Source organism: Salvelinus sp. IW2-2015, linkage group LG8, assembly GCF_002910315.2.
Source record: "Salvelinus sp. IW2-2015 linkage group LG8, ASM291031v2, whole genome shotgun sequence".
Taxonomy (NCBI): domain Eukaryota; kingdom Metazoa; phylum Chordata; class Actinopteri; order Salmoniformes; family Salmonidae; genus Salvelinus; species Salvelinus sp. IW2-2015.
In genome coordinates this window covers 51,213,868-51,232,183 of record NC_036848.1, presented here as the reverse complement: position 1 = coordinate 51,232,183, position 18,316 = coordinate 51,213,868, and the positions used below count along the sequence as shown (strand labels likewise).

Genomic DNA, 18,316 nt, shown 5'->3' with positions numbered 1-18,316 from the left:
TATATAAAGTAGTTCATCTAAAGTAGCCTATAAAAAGTAGTCTATATAAAGGATCCTATATAAAGTCTCCTACATAAAGTAGTCTATATAAAGTAGCCAATATAATGTAGTCTATATAATGTAGTCTATATAAAGTAGTCTATATAAAGTAGCCAATATAATGTAGTCTATATAAAATAGCCTATATACAGTATTCTATATAATGTAGACTATATAAAGTAGTCTATACAAAGTAGCCTGTATAAAGTAGTCTATACAAAGTAGCCTGTATAAAGTAGTCTATATAAAGTAGCCTACATAAAGTAGCTAAATAAAGTAGTCTATATAAAGTAGTCTATAAAAGTAATCTACATAAAGTACTCTACATAAAGTACTATATATAAAGTAGCCTATATACAGTATTCTATATACAGTATTCTATATAAAGTAGACTATATAAAGTAGTCTATATAAAGTAGCCTATATACAGTATTCTATTATACAGTATTCTATATAAAGTAGTCTATATAAAGTAGTCTATATAAAGTAGTCTATATAAAGTAGTCTATATAACAAGTATTCTATATAAAGTAGTCTATATAAAGTAGTCTATTATAAAGTAGTCTATATAAAGTAGTCTATATAAAGTAGTCTATATAAAGTAGACTATATAAAGTAATAGTCTATATAAAGTAGTCTATATAAAGTAGTCTATATAAAGTAGTCTATAAAGTAGCTATATACAGTATTCTATATAAAGTAGTCTATATAAAGACTAGTCTATATAAAGTAGTCTATATAAAGTATCTCTATAAAGTAGTCTATATACAGTATTCTATATAAAGTAGTCTATATAAAGTAAGTCTATATAAAGTAGTCTATATAAGTAGTCTATATAAGTAGTCTATATAAAGTAGACTATATAAAGTAGTCTATATAAAGTAGTCTATATAAAGTAGTCTATATAAAGTAGTCTATTATAAAGTAGTCTATATAAAGTAGACTATATAAAGTAGTCTATATAAAGTAGTCTATATACAGTATTCTATATAAAGTAGTCTATATAAAGTAGACTATAAAAGTAGCCTATATAAAGTAGACTATATAAAGTAGTCTATAACAGTATTCTATATAAAGTAGTCTATATAAAAGTAGACTATATTAAAGTAGCCTATATAAAGTAGTCTATATAAAGTAGACTATATAAAGTAGTCTATATAAAGTAGTCTATATACAGTATTCTATATAAAGTAGTCTATATAAGTAGACTATATAAAGTAGCCTATATAAAAGTAGACTATATAAAGTAGTCTATATAAAGTAGACTATATAAAGTAGTCTATATAAAGTAGTCTATATACAGTATTCTATATAAAGTAGTCTATATAAGTAGTCTATATAAAGTAGGTCTATATAAAGTAGACTATTATTAAAGTTATGGTCTATAAAAGTAGTCTATATACAGTATCTATATAAAGTAGTCTATTATAAAGTAGACTAATAAAGTAGCCTATATAAAGTAGGACTATATAAAGTAGTCTATATAAAGTAGTCTATATACAGTATTCTATATAAAGTAGTCTATATAAAGTAGTCTATATAAAGTAGTCTATATAAAGTAGCCTACATATAGCCTTATTCTAAAGCTGATTTAATAGTTTTTTCCTCTCATCAATCTACACACAATATACCCCATATGACAAAACAAAAACAGGTTTTTAGAAATGTTTCCAAATTATTAAAAATAAAAAACTGAATTATCACATTTACATGAGTATTCAGACCCTTTACTCAGTACTTTGCTGAAGCACCTTTGGCAGCAATTAAAGCCTTGAGTCTTCTTGAGTATGACGCTACAAGCTTGGCACACATGTATTTGGGGAGTTTCTCCCATTCTTCTATGCAGATCCACCCAAGCTCAGTCAGGTTGGATGTGGAGCATCGCTGCACAGCTATTTACAGGTCTCTCCAGAATTGTTCGATCGGGTTTAAGTTCGGGCTCTGGCTGGGCCACTCAAGGACATTCAGAGACTTGTACAGCAGCCACTCCTGCGTTTTCTTGGCTATGTGCTTAGGGTTGTTGTCTTGTTGGAAGATGAACCTTCGCCCCAGTCTGAGGTCCTGTGTGCTCTGGAGCAGGTTTTCATCAAGGATCTCTCTGTACTTTGCTCCATTCATCTTTCCCTCGATCCTGACAAGTCTCCCAGTCCCTGCCACTGAAAAACATCCCCACAACATGATGCTGCCACCACCATGCTTCACCGTAGGGATGGTGCCAGGTTTCCTACATACGTGACGCTTGGCATTCAGGCCAAAGACTTCAATCTTGATATCATCAGACCAGAGAATCTTGTTTCTCATCGTCTGAGAGTCCTTTAGGTGCCTTTTGGCAAACTCCAAGCAGGCTGTCATGTGCCTTTTACTGAGGTGTGGCAATCTGGCCATTCTACCATAAAGGCTTGATTGGTGGTGTACTGCAGAGATGGTTGTCTTTCTGGAAGTTTCTCCCATCTCCACAGAGGAACTCTGGAGCTCTGTCAGTGACCATCAGGTTCTTGGTCACCTCCCTGACCAAGGCCCTTCTCCCCTGATTGCTCAGTTTGGCCGGGCGGCCAGCTCTAGGAAGAGTTTTGGTGGTTCCAAACTTCTTCCATTTAAGAATGATGGAGGCAACTGTGTTCTTGGGGACCTTCAATGCTGGATAAATGTTTTGGTACCCTTCCCCAAATCTGTGCCTCGACACAATCTTGTCTCGGCGCTCTACGGTCAATTCTTTCGACCTCATGGCTTCGTTTTTGCTCTGACATGCACTATCAACTGTGGGACCTTATATAGACAGGTGTTTGCCTTTCCAAATCATGTCCAATCAATTGAATTTACCACAAGTGGACTCCAATCAAGTTGTAGAAACATCTCAAGGGTGGTCAATGGAAACAGGATGCACCTGAGCTCAATTTTGAGTCTCATAGCAAAGGTTCTGAATACCAATGTAAATAAAGTATTTCTGTTTTTTTATCAGAAACTCAGAAATTCCCCAAAATATTTTTTCGCTTTGTCATTATGGGGTATTGTGTTTTTTTWAATTAACTTAATCAATTTTTAGAATAAGGCTGTAACATAACAAAATGTAGAAAAAGGGAAGGGGTCTGAATAATTTCCGAATTAACTGTATATAAGGTAAAGTTGGACCATTTCCATATGATGCTAGATTCCTTTTGTCTCTCTTTGTCTCMCCGCTGCATCCTATCGAGTCATTCTACAGAAATAATACATTATACTGTAATAATAATTTATAAGATAATATTTAAAGAAACAGACAACTGTGTGAGCCATCTCATTATCCCATGGTAGCTTTCTGCAAGCACATTTATTACAAAAAGGTTACAGTAATCCTTTCCACTCCAGTAAAATGAACCATACACTGACATGATGATGCACTAAAGAATGTCTACTCAGGGCCCCGGGAGGCTCCTCTTCAAGGTAAAATGGCACACATCGCTGTAAGTTGACCAAACAAAACAGTATTACCTGCAGGTACTAAGGAAAGTTGAAGTATTTTAAAGCCTGGATATTGAGGGGTTTCTGCGTGAACTTGCCTTCAACGGTCTTCTCTGTCAGAACATCATTATTTGCAGTGTTTACTATGTGGTAGGCTACATGTATATTGTATTGCCCTTTAAATGCATATTTTGGCAGAACATCATTGCACTTTAAATAGATAATAGATCATTGGTGTCCCACAGTAGCGTGATGCACCGTCTGTCACACGCATGTCAGCATACAGAAATTACAGTACATTCAGTAACTCTCTCAGAGCACAATGCTGTGCGTTACCATTCATTAGTGTGTAAAAGTGTTAGAACGACCATACAATGTAGTCTTTTCCATGTTTTTTTTCTTTCAGTTTTTTGTACCTCTTCAGGTTTAGCGTCAATAAAATAAAATGATCATAATAATTTGACATTATTCACAGAAAATAAAATACATTAAGACAAATACACAAATAGACAAGGCCATTGACATTCCATTCTCACTTAATATTAAACAATTTTTTCTCTCAACAGAATATTTAACATCTTCGCAACACTTTAAATAATTAACACATACACCAGTCTCTAGTGTCAGTTCATGTGTCTCCAGTCTCCATACGTCTTGTGGAACCAGGAGGGCCACTTTGGGCCAGCGGGGCTCCCGTAGATGTCTCAAGGCCAATGACTATCTCTTGGAGGTCTTGGCCAGTTTGCTGGGGGTCGACCTCCTTTGAGGAGTGGGGATTTTGGAGGGCTTGCCTCCGTGTTGACGTGACGATGAGCGGGGTGTGCCCCGACTGGTGTCACCCACCATCTCCGACGTTTCGGAGCACACCGATGCGATATCGGAGATGTCGAAGTCTGAAGCATCGCTTCCCCTCCGGCTGCTGCCTCGGCTACCTGCTTTACTTCCAGGCCGGCTGCCGGGTCTTCTCGATTCTGGGGAACAAAAGATTCCGGTACGCTTATTGTCTGGTTACAGCAACTGGCAACTTTGATAGCAGAGCCAAAAAGCAAAGATGTTTAGCAGTTAGAAAGCAGTCACTGCTTTTTCAAAATAATTCTCTACTCACCAAAGCCAATTGCCTGCCCCCGTGCTTTCATCACAGCAGCATTGATCAGGGTTCCCTGCTCTTCTCCCGACTGGAACCCTTTTCCTGACAAGTATCCCGGGAGACGCAGTTTGCTTCCCTGTATTGGGATGCTCTGGAAAAGACAGAGCATTTGTTGGCATTTTGAAACTAATAGCTACACAATGGGAAATCATAGAACAAGACAATACTGTATGCTGTAGTTAAATTGATTATCTACTATAGTACATTGACTCTTATTAACATGGGTAATTATTCTCTAACTAGCATGTTATGCAACGTGGTATTCTGATGAAATCCCAGGGACTTCCAATGTAAAGAGTTATTTTGTAGAATGAAAAGTTACATGTAATGTTTGATGTTTCAGTAACAACCTAAACCTTTACAGCGGATTAACAGATAAACAGTTGAACATGCAACACAGAACAGCAGTTCAGTTCTTAGTTTGAGTTAGTTAGAGAAGGAAATAGACGGTGTTTTTCCCAGTCAACAGAGAGAAGGACTCATGTTCCACCACAATCACCAGGCAGTACTTTAAAGCATCCTAACTAAAAACCCAACTGAAATCGGAATCTAATAGAAAAACGAATAAACAGCTTATGTGCTCTCTCCAATCACAATGTGCTCCCTACACCTTCCCTTGGCCCTAACACTTCAATGCTAGTATATCTGTAAGGTTTAAGCAAATATGGTGGAAGTTCCACCACTCCACTATTTATACCTATGCAGAGATCCTTTAGATCTTCAAATATTGTGCAGTTAGGGCCAAGAGGAAGGGGTAGGGCTATTTAAGTAGTTATTATTGGGGCCTTGCTCTTTTACTCAGACACTATATATTTCAGTTGGATGGTACACAATTTTTTTTTAAAGGTCCGCTCTAGAACCTAAAAGGAGAACCCTTTGAAGAATCCTTTTTGGTTCCAGGTAGAAATGTTTTGGGTTCCACGTAGAACCCTTTCCACAGAGGATTCTACACGGAACCCAAAAGGGTTCTACCTGGAACCAAAAAGGACTCTCCTATGGGGACAGCCGAAGAACCCTTTTGGAACGCTTTTTTCTAAGAGTGTATAGTAAAAGGTAGTAGTTGTTAGGTTCAGAGCTCTGGAGCGTTCCAGACCCTGTTGATTCACTATACCTCAGAGGATGAACCTTGGCTCTCAAAGGAGTCTGATGATTTTAGAGGACTGGAGGGTTTGCTGTTTGTCAGCCAGGGCTTATCATAATTGCGGGTTATGTGTTGGGGAGTCTGAGGGAATAATGGCAAATCAAACACACAGGGATTCAGATGGAGAAATCAACAAAAAAGAGCAGAGGTAGACTAAAATAATAGTTATGATATGACAAAACAAACAAATTATCAAACTACAAAAAAAAACATGAAACAACGAAAATGATTTATTTTAAACATAAAGTAGATATGGTTGGAAGCATGTGGGGAATGGCAGACAAACCGACACACACTGTTCCTCTAGAAATGTTTCAAATACAACTAGCTTCCTAAGATCATCAACCACAAGTCATTATGCAATTTTTCTCTGTTGTCAGTCAAGTCATTAAATGTATTTGCTGTGGAAGAAGTATGTTGTCAAAAGACGAGGCATCCAGATCGTGGACGTCTCTTACCTTGGGTGTGCTGGTCAAGGCTGTGTTATTATGCTGGGCCGGACAGCTATGGTTAGAGTTTGACCGGTTGGGAGAGGCAGCCCGTGACGACGGCCGCGACCTACGACCTCTATACCGGAAACTGGCCATCACCTGAGTGGTGCCTTCTGGGAGAATGAACTTTTCTCGCAGCTCCATGTTTGTCCTTCCTTTGGCTGGGGGGTAAAACATGAGCATACAGTAAGACATGAGGCATATGCATGTTTGTTGGTGTATGACTGATTGACTAGGTGAACCTAATTCATTTCAGTGGAGTGAGTCAATGGATGATGAGTACCTGCTTTTGGAAAAAGCAGACCAATTGAAATGAATACAGGTTGTTCTCTACACTATTTGTGTTTGGACTATTGTGCAAATAACAGAGTGTAAATGAAGGACATGCAGTTTCACATCACTTAGCCACACTGGCGAACTCACTGAAAGCATACGGCCCATTATAGTAAGTTTAGTGATTCCTTTAACCAATAGAGAATCATATGAACTTAATCTACAACGGACTGACTCTGCACATACAAATCTATAAAGACAGCGATCGTCACCCTAACCTCCTGAAACAAAACCAAAGAAAGGTATAATAGCTGACATTTTTCTCCAACTCATCTCTACTAGGGTAGAAAATCTCTGGTCATCACAAAAAAAGTATGATGGATTCCAGTGGCTTAGAACATCAGCCATAAATAAATGAGTACCCCCCCCCCCACCCCCCCCCCCCCATAGCCCTTAGGTGGAAACAGTCCATTATGTTACAGTGATTGTCAACACAAACTTCGAAACAGCAATTGCAAAAAATATAGTGCCGGCACAGAGCCACTGTCGCTACACTGCGTGGAAGAGCAGAGAAGAAAGGAGAGAAAGATGATAGAGGCTGAGGTTAAAGAACGAGAGAAGTGAGATGTGAGATAAATCTTGAGCATCTCCGACCCTTTGCAAATGAAATGTTTGTATAGGAGGAAATGCCAGCAAAACTTTACTTTAGAAAGAGAGAGAAGAATAGGACCGAGAATAAAGACCGGAAATTTATCGATCTAGGAGAGCCGAAAAAGATGAGAGACTAAAAGAGAGAGAACAAAGGAGTAGAAAGAAGACGACCAAAGAGAGAGAAGACAAGATAGATAGAGGAGAAGGGAACGCAGATAAAGAGAGACTGAGAGTACCATGAGAGTAAGAGGACTGAAAACGAGAACGAGAAGAGAGAGAACCAGAGATAAAGATGAAGAAAAGAATGAGAACGCGAGATGATAAATGAAGAAGTATGACTTATCTGCTGCGCGTGAGCCCGAGTTGACCAAAAGAAGAGAAGTGTGAGAAGGAACATCAGCAAGAGCAGTAAACTTGCCTTTTAAAGAGAAGAGATGGCCAAATCACAGCATGATATCTCGTGATGGAGACACCCAGATGAGCAGAAAGAGAGAGAAACTCTAGGCAAAAGAAGACGCCATTAAGAGAGTAGAACCGAGGAGTAGCGTAGTATTCAGCGAAGACTAGGTGCTAGTTAGAGAGTACCTATGGATGTGAGAGAACGAGATGAGTAATCACAGGCCAGAGATCGTAGAGTGATAGAGACCAGAAGAGTGTATGTGAGAGTCCGAGATGATATCCAGAGCTAGCTCGTAGCGTATGTGAATATGAGGTAGTGGAGAAAGCCTTACAGCTGAGATTGCGAGGGAGGGGGTAGGACGAGAGAAGAGGAGAGAAGCAACCGAGGACGAGAGAAGGATAACCAGAGGAGAGAAAGCAGAGAACTCAGGCAGTGAGAGGCAGAGACGAAACCAAGAGTAAGAAGAAGAAATCAGAGAGAGAGAGAGAGAACCAGAGAGAAAGAGAGAATCAGAGAGAGAAAGAAAGAGAGAACCAGAGAGCGAAAGAGAGAGAGAGAGCCGCTGTTGGCCTGGAGGTCAGTAAGTAAGAAGCACTTCAGAAGCAGATGATGTGATAACGACAGCATGCATGAAGACCCACAGACTGCTGGATGACAGGCGAGTGGAGTCACTTTATGGGAACGCCATTCACGAGGAGCACTACAATACACCCATAATGTACACACACCCACACTAACACCCAAACACACAGTGATGCAGAAACATACCACTGGGGGGTTCATGGAGCAAGGTGAGAAAGTGTGAGATTTGTTGCCAACCTATAGGAGACTGAGTAATTGAAGAGTTTGATTCCGAGCGCAACATTTTACTCCCGTGGTGATGAACTGGAAAGGAAGGAGTAGGAGCAGTAGGAAGGAATTTTTAGCAGGAACATAGAAATACATAGAAATAGAGAAACCTGACAGGCAGAGGACAACATAGAACTAGAAAAACCTGACAGGCAGAGGACAATATAGAACTAGAGAAACCTGACAGGCAGAGGACAACATAGAACTAGAGAAACCTGACAGGCAGAGGAAAACATAGAACTAGAAAAACCTGACAGGCAGAGGACAATATAGAACTAGAGAAACCTGACAGGCAGAGGACAACAAGCATTCATAACATCATATCAAAATAAATACTAAATCACCAGTAGCACTCTTATCTAAATGTAGACGATTAAAACAGAAGTGACACACGAGAGATATCGAATCCAGTAATCTGTCTTCATTACAATGAATTGCATTTTATAAAATGTTCCCCTCCAGTGTTCTGCCTAGTATCTTACCTCGACACGGATCGTTTTTTACGAGGAACTCATCCAGAGCCATCCAACCTCCACCCACGCGCACCATCACAGTACTCCGTAGGATCCGTACCAGACGCAGCTGCTGGGAGTCTCCAAACTGCAGAGGGAGCAGGGAGGACAGAGAGGAAGGTGAAGCCGGGAGTCACTGAGCACTACTCTGCATCAACAACACTGGACAAGACTTGAAGCTGTGCAACACCAGAAACCAGCAGATGCTATAATGTGTTAGGAGGAAGATTCTCCTTCTAGGAGTTTGTGCCCGATCGCCTGATTACATTGCATGTTCTGACTGTAGAGTACATATAGAGTTCATATAAATCTGAAATATGATTTCACTAAAAATGGATTTCACTTCATCACTAGATGAGAGGTGACATCATCTGTCTTGTGTTTTCTGTCTGGTTTCTATTTTGTTGTTGTTCAGCTGAGCCCATTGATTAAGACACAAAGCAATAACATCAAGGTTTCATTCTCAAAGACACAAATGAAAGGGTCAATCCAACTGGTTTTACCTTCTCGGATTGTATTAGTGCATTCATCATTGTCTACAAGGTAGGATTGGTTTGTGACTTGTGAAATTGTGATACATAGATTTGTAATTGAGGTGAAATGGGTAACACTACTTCATACCCCCTGTCAACAGGCTTATCGTAGCCTACATACATCTGTCATAATCATGATATAACAACTGTCATCTTGACATGACTGGTTAGGGCATCTGTTGTTAATATCAATGTTATGACAATGTTATGTATCCCTTATGATTAAGTTTGAAGTAAATGTAATAATTAGTAAGTGAATAATTTGTTACAAAGGGTTGCAATATTTGTATTCATCTCTAATATTGGAATGTTTTCTAATTATTTTGTCTCATTTTCACCTGGGAATTCCTGTAACAGGCGTTTATCATATAAAGACCATTAGGCAGAAGAGAGGTTCTTCCACCACTAGGGGGCACTATAGCGTGGTGGTTAATCCTTACCTTTTTTTGGGACACATTTTTTTTCCTGAATACTATGGGATATTTGCATGTATCTTGCAAAGCTTTCAAACAAGCCTGACATGGAGGGTGAACAAACAGCCAAGCGTCATGAGGTGAGGTCACCCAGTTGGATATGGCCATGGGGTTAGCAGATTTGATAGCACAACAATCACGGCCTCATGCTTTCCATCAAACATTATCACGTCATAGCAAATAAAAGAAACGAACAAAACAGACAGAATCTCCTGCAAAACCAACAACGTGACAGCTGCACTTTCTATCAGTACAGTACAAACCACCATAGTCATAGAGGATGCATTGACATTGATGCAGGAACCAATGCAGCTAAGCTTCAATGAGACACTGAGGGACAACATGGGGGATGGCATGTAATAGTCTCTCTCTAGTCATCCATGGTGTAACAATCAGACATGACCACACACTGATGAGCCTGCAGTTAGGTGCCTATTGTAACACTCTCACTTGAATTCATCAAACTGTGATTCCCAGAATGATTGAATGCCACTGGTGAATTGTGTGATCGAGTACAGTAAAGGTGATGATTTGAATGATCTGAAGAATAGTCACGAGAAGAATGGCCATTTACCAGAATACAGCTTTCCAAAACCGCAACGTGTAGGTGGGGTGTTAGATTTTGACTGTCCCTGCTTGTTATAATCTCATCGTCATGTAAGCAGTGAACCAGACCAAACTGTCAAAAGAATTGTTTCAGTTGATTTTGAGTAATAAATTAATACAAACTGGTGCAGAAGACACACAAAATATATATGTACAGTGTATATGTTTCCCCCTACATAGTAATTCTCCTCAGCAACACCCCCATCATCGTTTTACATCCATCTTCAGAAAGCTTATGGTCCATGAATTTTATATGAGTTATGTAGAATTGCAACATGCATTTCTTTGCACATTAGAACTGAATAAATAAAAACAAGCAGGGTAATACCCTAACAATGGAAAGGCGTTTGGCCAGCTTTGAATGCTGTCACACAAAGACATGTCAGCCATTATTTAGACAAATCATTTCCAGGAAATAAAAGAGAAGCAACAGACAAGCAGACATTAAAATAATTAGAAATCCCAAACTGGCCAAGGCTTCAATTAATGCACATAGAGATAAGAAGATTTGTGTGGAATAGTGTTGGGCTAGAAAACCTATTCTTTCCTTTTGAAATGCAAAAGCATCAAGGAATAAGAGGGAATAATTGAATCAGCATTTTACTTCAAAGCATTATAACACTTGACTGCTTTAAATGCTGTTTTTTTGCTTTAGTAATGATCATAAGGTCGATCTTATTTCCTACCTATCTAAATAACAATGTTACTGCCACTAGGTTTACCCGCACAATCAACCAGCGCATGTTACATTTACAAAGGTGCGTTTATGACACTGTGGCCATTTAATTCTTGGCATGACCCAAAGGGGGATTATTTCATTCCACAGTTCTTCCTAGCAGGCTACTACTATGTCAATGGTCCTCCGCTGCACCACTCATAGGCACCAGCTGCTTTCCCACGCCAGCCAGCCAGACCCGATCCTATATCCCAACTACTTATGCCAGTGGAACTACGCACACAGTTATTGTTATTATCATAGACTAAATAACAACTAATCAAAAGTTGACCTTTTCAGGATCGAGTGACTGCAAATGTCTGAAAGCATTATTGCTGTCTGCTGTAGCTACTTCTGAGTTCCATTCTGATGACATTATGGAAGACTCTTGGCAAAATGTTAATGTTAATTGGAAAAGAAACATGGCCAACAAAAAGGATAGGAGGGGTTGATTAGGGCACAGCACCACATAACAGACAACAAAAATATGTACCTGATTTCCAAGGTAGAACTGGGCATGGGAGGAACAATGAAAAGATTCACATTAGTTTCTCAGAGAGCAAACGTTTCACTATAAACCATACAAATTGGATAGGACATTATGTAACAGTGAAGGTCATGTGTTGGTGCTAGAAAAATCCTCTTACCCTGTATTTGTTGGCACCAATTTGCTCAACTTGGAATCGTTTAGGACACTTGCATTTTGCCACTTGGCGTGTAACCTATAAAGAATGACATTATTTAGACATGTTTTACAATGAAGACAGGTAATACTGTACATATTGTCTGAGTTACAACACATGTAGTACCTCATCTTCAATTTTGTCTGCATCTGTGAGGGGTTTGTATGCCTCTTTGTTGGGGTGAAGGGCAGCCACAAACTCATAGTAGTCAATATAGCCGTCACCATCCCGGTCAAATATGTCTGCCACCGCACTCATCTCCAGCCGACTGGTGGGGAATTCTGGGACGTGAAATAAAAAACAGCCGTAAGAATTCTCTGATTTCTTGGACAGTTGACACTAATGATCTGGGCCCAGATTCACAAAACACTTCTTTCGCAAAAACTTAAGATTCATAAGTGCAATTCCTCAACAATATCTTAAGATTTAATGATTTTCTTATGAACTTCTCAAATATCTTCTTACAGGACGCCTGTATCTTTGTAATGACTGATACACCATCCAAAGGGCAATTAATAAATTCACCATGCTCAAAGAGATAGATTTTTTCTTTTTTACCCATCTACCAATAGGTAATTCTTTGCGAGGCATTGGAAAACCTCCCTGGTCTTTGTGGTTGAATCTGTGTTTGAAATTCACTGCTCAACTGAGGGATGTTACAGATAATTGTGTGTGTGGAGTACAGAGATGAGGTAGTCATTCAAAAATCATGTTAAACACTATTATTGAACACAGAATGATTCCATTCAACTTATGTGACTTGTTCAGCACATTTTTACTCCTGAACTTATTTAGGCTTGCCATAACAAAGGGGTTGAATACTTATCGACTCAAGACATTTCAGCTTAAAATGTTTAATTTATTTGTAAAAATGTCTAAAAACATAATTCCACTGTGACATTATGGGGTATTGTGTGTAGGCCTGCAACACAAAATCTAAATTGTATAAATGTTTAATTCAGGCTGTAACTGAAACTAGAAAAAGTCAAAGGGTGTGAATACTTTCTGAAGGCACTGTAGTTACATCTATGGTGAATGTGTAAACAGGCCAGCCCAGTACGGCTCAGCCCAGCCCAGTACGGCTCAGCCCAGCCCAGTAGGGCTCAGCCCAGCCCAGTACGGCTCAGCCCAGCCCAGTACGGCTCAGCTTGGCATGGCTCTGTCATGTGAAGCGTATATAGATATAGGATGTTAATTTAACCCCCGTTGTTGCAGGAAACCTCCTGCACAGCGGGAAATGCAAACACAGTGTAATCAAGGTTTAAAAAGGCTTTTAGGTAATGACATCATAATGTATTTGAAATGTGTGTCTATCTTTATTTGATTTTCATGTTTCCCCCACTGCTCCCTCTGCTGGGATCTCTTGATTCGGCCAATATTGACTGGGAATTTATAATTATGCCCACCTGTGAGGTCTTTATGTTGTGACATTGATTGCCATTGCCTTGCTCGCTGAAGAAGGGCTCATACCCCCCAAAAAATATGTAAATTTACGTTTATTTACCGGAGTGCTGTCCTATTTCTGTTCTTTGCATTAATTATAATCAACACAATAATTCAAATTTCCTGATGCAGCAGGATTATTTTCCTGCTGTGAGAAATTAAGATCCTACACCTGTAAGTCAATAGAACTGAGACTCTATACACTACTGATCCTACTATCCTGGTAATGTGAAGAGGTTATAGGTCTTAACAGAACTATGACTTACTGGAGGAGAGGATGCCCTCTATGAATTCCTGTCTGGTGACCTTTCCATCCTGATCCTTGTCAATGCGTCTGAAGAAGTCCATGACACGCGACTTCTTATGGTTCATCCATCGCATGTAGCGCTTCCGCCACACATCAAAGTCAAAGTTGGCAAATTCCTTCAGCTGAAAGAAAATCAAGCACTATACATTATACACCATGATATACATTGTATTGAGCATAGTGATGGTACGGACCTTAACAAGCTAGCTAGCTTATTGGCGTAATACTTTTCAACATCTCTAAAATGTAATTCCTGAATGTCTCCATGAAGCAAAAAAAGTAATTAACATGAATGTGTTTGAGTTTATTTATTKTTGCTCACAGATAAAACTGAAGAAATGCAGAATTTACATGACTAATAATTGCAAAACACTCTTTTAAAATACATAACACTTTATACGTGACATGAATAGAATACTGAAACATTACAGGACATTTGTCATAAGCTAACAGAGGTTTCTAAATGATCTACCTCCTCAAGTCTGTCCATGGCATCATTGAGTTTCCTCCTCCTGTCCAGGGCCAGTAGCCACACCTGCTGCCACTTGCTGACCAATAGGTTGACCCTGGGGTTCTTGGTCTCTATGAGAGGCTGTGAAGATGGGTACATGGCTTGTGTGGGAGAACGCTTTCCTGTAGGTGAAAAACAACCTGTTTAGTGACACCGCTATTCCATTGTATAACTTTGGTTCCATACCAAAAATAACATAGAAATGATATAATTTTGGGGACATAACACACAGAGAGCATAGGAGGTAATGTATGAGGATGATGTGTCATGGTGAAGGCAGTGCCTCAGAGCTGGGCCAGATGGCTGAGTTCAGGGCCTTTAAGGGGTCCTGGTAGGGTTACATACTTCCACCTCTTCCTTTCTCCAGGACAGGGATATGGGACTGGCTGGCAGGCTCGCTCCCGACCACAGCCTTTCTCTTGTGTGTCTTGGTGATCTTGTCAACATCTGGTTGCTTCCTGGTCATTTCCTCCATGAATGTCTGCATTGCCACCCAGAAAAAACATATTTTTCAGTGTGTACTGTATACTGTATGTTCTGCATGCAGAGTACACATACAGTAACTCATGTTATTAGACAGATTGAGCTACTCTACCTACAATAGCATCTTCTATTAACATTTCTAGTACTACTAGCCAAGTGGTGAACAACATTGATATTGCATGCTGTGGAGAATGTTTGGTCAACCAAGCACCAAGTAATACACCAAACCCTTAACATCCTTTAATAAAAAAGGATGACACTGTCAAGCTCCTGGTCATACGCTACCTGGTGTTCAGCGATGAGGGCTTTGACCTCGTCTATCTCTTGAGGCAGGACCTCATTGTCCTTGTCATTGAGTGTGGTCTCAGCCCACTGCAGCCAGCCCAAAAGACCCTCCAGCAGCTCCTTAGTGGCCAGCAGATCACTGAGGGCCATGGCCAGGCGCTGCTGGTGCTGCCGCGCCCACGCCTGGACCTAACATGGCGAAACATGAATAATACATTTAATAGGCCTACATCTGGTCATTTAGCAGATGCTTTTATCCAAAGCGATTCACAGTTGAAAGTGATACATGTTCAGTAATATGTGGTCCATGCTGATTCAAGACCACAACTCCGGTGTTGCCAGCACCATACTCAAACCCACTGAGACATTGGAACAACCTAGTAATAAGTAGAACCATGTAGGGTTCTTTTTGTTTTTCCCCATAGGGGAACCCTTTTTGGTGCTAGGTAGAACCCTTTGCAGAGGGTTCTACCTAGCACCCGCTATATAGGGTTCTTAACAGAACCCCCTGTAAATGGTTCTACATAGAACTCTCTATGAAGGGTACTACCTAGAACCCTCTATGAAGGGTACTACCTAGAACCCTCTATGAAGGGTTCTATCAAGAACCCTGTAATCTGCTAAAGGTTCTTCCTATAACCCTCTATGAAGGATTCTACCGATTCTACCTGGCTTGCAAAGTGATGCAAAATTCCTATTCCTATGGTATAACWACTAACAGATTGGATTAGTTTATATATGTATGTAGCACAAGATTAATCAACCAATCAATGTATATGCAAAAACACAGACATTGAAACAAACAATTCTGAAAATAATCATGCAATAGAGCATGCTGGGAAATATGATAATGATGGGCGTGGTTTTTAGTGTTTTACTCCAAACAGAGTGAAAATGAAAAATCAACACTAGGAAATACCAGATAGGGAAGGGAAAGGGGATATCTAGTCAGTTGTGAAACTGAATGCATTCAACCGAAATGTGTCTTCCGCATTTAACCCAGCCCGATACAGTACATACATAAATATACCCATATACAGTTTAAAACATTCTCACACGTATCTTTTTAAATTTATCAGATTACTCAAACTCCTGATGTTAAAGTTTAAACACTGAGGTAACCATTAATGCTCAGGCACAATTTAAAAGAGAAAAATATACAATAAAAAAGCTTATTCAGACTCAGAAGGGTACTATGTAGAACCCTTCCTACCTTCCAAAGAATCCTTCTTGCATTCCAAACAATCATCTAAGAACAATTTCTTTCAAAAACGGTTCTTCTGGTGAAAACGGTTCTTGMTAGAACCCTATCCCTCCGCAAAGGACCCTTTRGGAACCCTTTTWTCTAAGAGTGTATTATTTGGACTCCCCAACAAGATTTACATTCATGGCTKCATTCCACTTTGTCTATGGTTAGTTACAGCCAAGTGACAAAGTAATGTATCGGTACGATTGAGAAACGTGATGAAACTTTCTGCCAAGCATTGAGGTTATGCAAGCGATATGTAAGGAGTTGGCAGACTGCTTTGCCGTGATATAGGCCTATGATCTCTCACCCTCCAGTATGACGCACAGCAGACAGGCATGTAAGTGTTCACTGACCTCCTCGAAGCGGGCTTTAATGATGGTGTTCCAGTGTTTGATGGTGGTGATAGAGTCTGGGTGGCAGATGGTCAAGATAGCCTCCCCCATACTGGTGGCTTTGTTCAGGCCCACTCTCTTCTCCTCCTGTTTCTTCATGAACTCCTGAAAGAGAACCGTTGGTTTCCATTAGCAATCGGCAATGTTTGCGGCAAAACGTAGCAYCCAACAAGTAATTTCTCTGTTCCTCTGTCAATACCTGATCAAGTGGAGATGAAGAAAGTCATGCTATGTGAAGTCAGGGGAGACTATTTTAGATCCAGTGAGATCATGCTTGAGAAAAACTCAATATTGTGAAGTAGTTGGCACGGAATAGCAAACCACGATCTAAAATCCATGTATGGCATTTCTACTTTTACTGCCGAGCTTGACAGACGTGTGGAGACAGTCAAAGTGAAGTGTGTTTTAAACATCAACAATACATTATGAGGAAGCCTCATCAGAAAAGAATGATGAAACATACCCACAGTCTCTGCAAATAGCAGCCTTAACTGCCATATGGTTGAGCTAGGTACTAGTTTGCTTACAATTAAAATTGTTCCATGCAAGCCCCACCCCTGCAGTATATACAAACCTTTAAACAGCCCAAAACAACTTCACCTATGACCAGATATTGCATTTCACATTTGGTCTGATTTTAACTATTGAACTTATTCTATATTATGGATTTTGCTTTAGAGACCTTTGTGCAAGGCCTGGAAAATAATCTGCAGGGAAACACTGTTATTCTATAGGATGGCAATGTTCCAGGCTAAAGGTCACTTGCCTTGTGCTGCTCGATAAGAGCCCCGAGGGCCTCCTCGTCYTCGGGCAGGGTGCCATGGAAACGCAGGCTCTGCTCGGCCTCGGCCAGCCACTCCAGCAGCATATGGACTGTAGAGTGGAACTCCTCAGCCTGCAGCCAGGGGACAGGGCCCAGGGGCAAGAGAGGTTCATAAACACACAAGTCCCCCAAAGCATTCCTCTAAGCATTCAGCCAGGTCCTAATGGTGGCGTCGTCTTTTTTGCAGACACACTGCACTCCTCAAACGATTGCTATGAATTGCTATGATCATATGAATGATGTTTCTGAGACGTTTTAACAGATCATCGGGCTTTGTGAGATCTGATCATCTGTGAAACTGCATAAAAAGATGTCTTGGAACACCACCATTTTGAATGAGTGATGAAGAGAGGTTTGGCATAGTAAGAGTCCTACCTGACTCAGTGCCTGTTCCAGCCGGGTCTGTTTAGATACTGAGCGAGCGCAAACTGTCTCCCAGCGAGCGCTCAGCTCCTGCATCTGAGCTTTGACCCAGGAGGAGTCTTCATGGCTGCTCTCAATCAGGTCCTTAGCCGAACGCTTCAGGGCCGCAACGCTCCCCGTCCGCTTACCCAGCTCCTTCTGGAACACCTGGAAGACACAGCAAAGAGAGAACTAGTGAGACATTACACACAGACAAAAACACACTACACCACAATCTATACAAAACAACACTACACCAAACATATACAAAACTACACCAGACATATACTACACGACACCAGAAATATACTACACGACACTACACCAGACATATACAACCCTACACCAGACATATACTACACCAGCCATATACTACACTACACCAGACATACACTACACCAGACATATACTACACTACACCAGACATATACTACACTACACCAGACATATACTACACTACACCAGACATA

The 18,316-nt window shown here is 40.2% G+C and overlaps 1 protein-coding gene across 1 annotated transcript in view; it reads right to left on the bottom strand.

The window, feature by feature from the left end:
* Nucleotides 1-3,313: 3,313 nt before the first annotated feature.
* Nucleotides 3,314-18,316, bottom strand: part of dst (dystonin) — a 183,203-nt gene continuing 168,200 nt past the window's right edge. The window contains exons 84-98 of the mRNA XM_023993813.2: nucleotides 17,820-18,014; nucleotides 17,388-17,516; nucleotides 16,583-16,726; nucleotides 14,981-15,169; nucleotides 14,558-14,693; nucleotides 14,174-14,334; nucleotides 13,661-13,823; nucleotides 12,078-12,232; nucleotides 11,916-11,990; nucleotides 11,762-11,779; nucleotides 8,912-9,029; nucleotides 6,224-6,417; nucleotides 5,736-5,846; nucleotides 4,583-4,715; nucleotides 3,314-4,448 (exon numbers count right to left, since the gene is read on the bottom strand). Of these exons, the coding sequence (XP_023849581.1) occupies nucleotides 4,195-4,448; nucleotides 4,583-4,715; nucleotides 5,736-5,846; nucleotides 6,224-6,417; nucleotides 8,912-9,029; nucleotides 11,762-11,779; nucleotides 11,916-11,990; nucleotides 12,078-12,232; nucleotides 13,661-13,823; nucleotides 14,174-14,334; nucleotides 14,558-14,693; nucleotides 14,981-15,169; nucleotides 16,583-16,726; nucleotides 17,388-17,516; nucleotides 17,820-18,014 (2,175 nt within the window). The 3' untranslated portion in view covers nucleotides 3,314-4,194. The remainder of the gene's footprint in view (nucleotides 4,449-4,582; nucleotides 4,716-5,735; nucleotides 5,847-6,223; nucleotides 6,418-8,911; nucleotides 9,030-11,761; nucleotides 11,780-11,915; nucleotides 11,991-12,077; nucleotides 12,233-13,660; nucleotides 13,824-14,173; nucleotides 14,335-14,557; nucleotides 14,694-14,980; nucleotides 15,170-16,582; nucleotides 16,727-17,387; nucleotides 17,517-17,819; nucleotides 18,015-18,316) is intronic.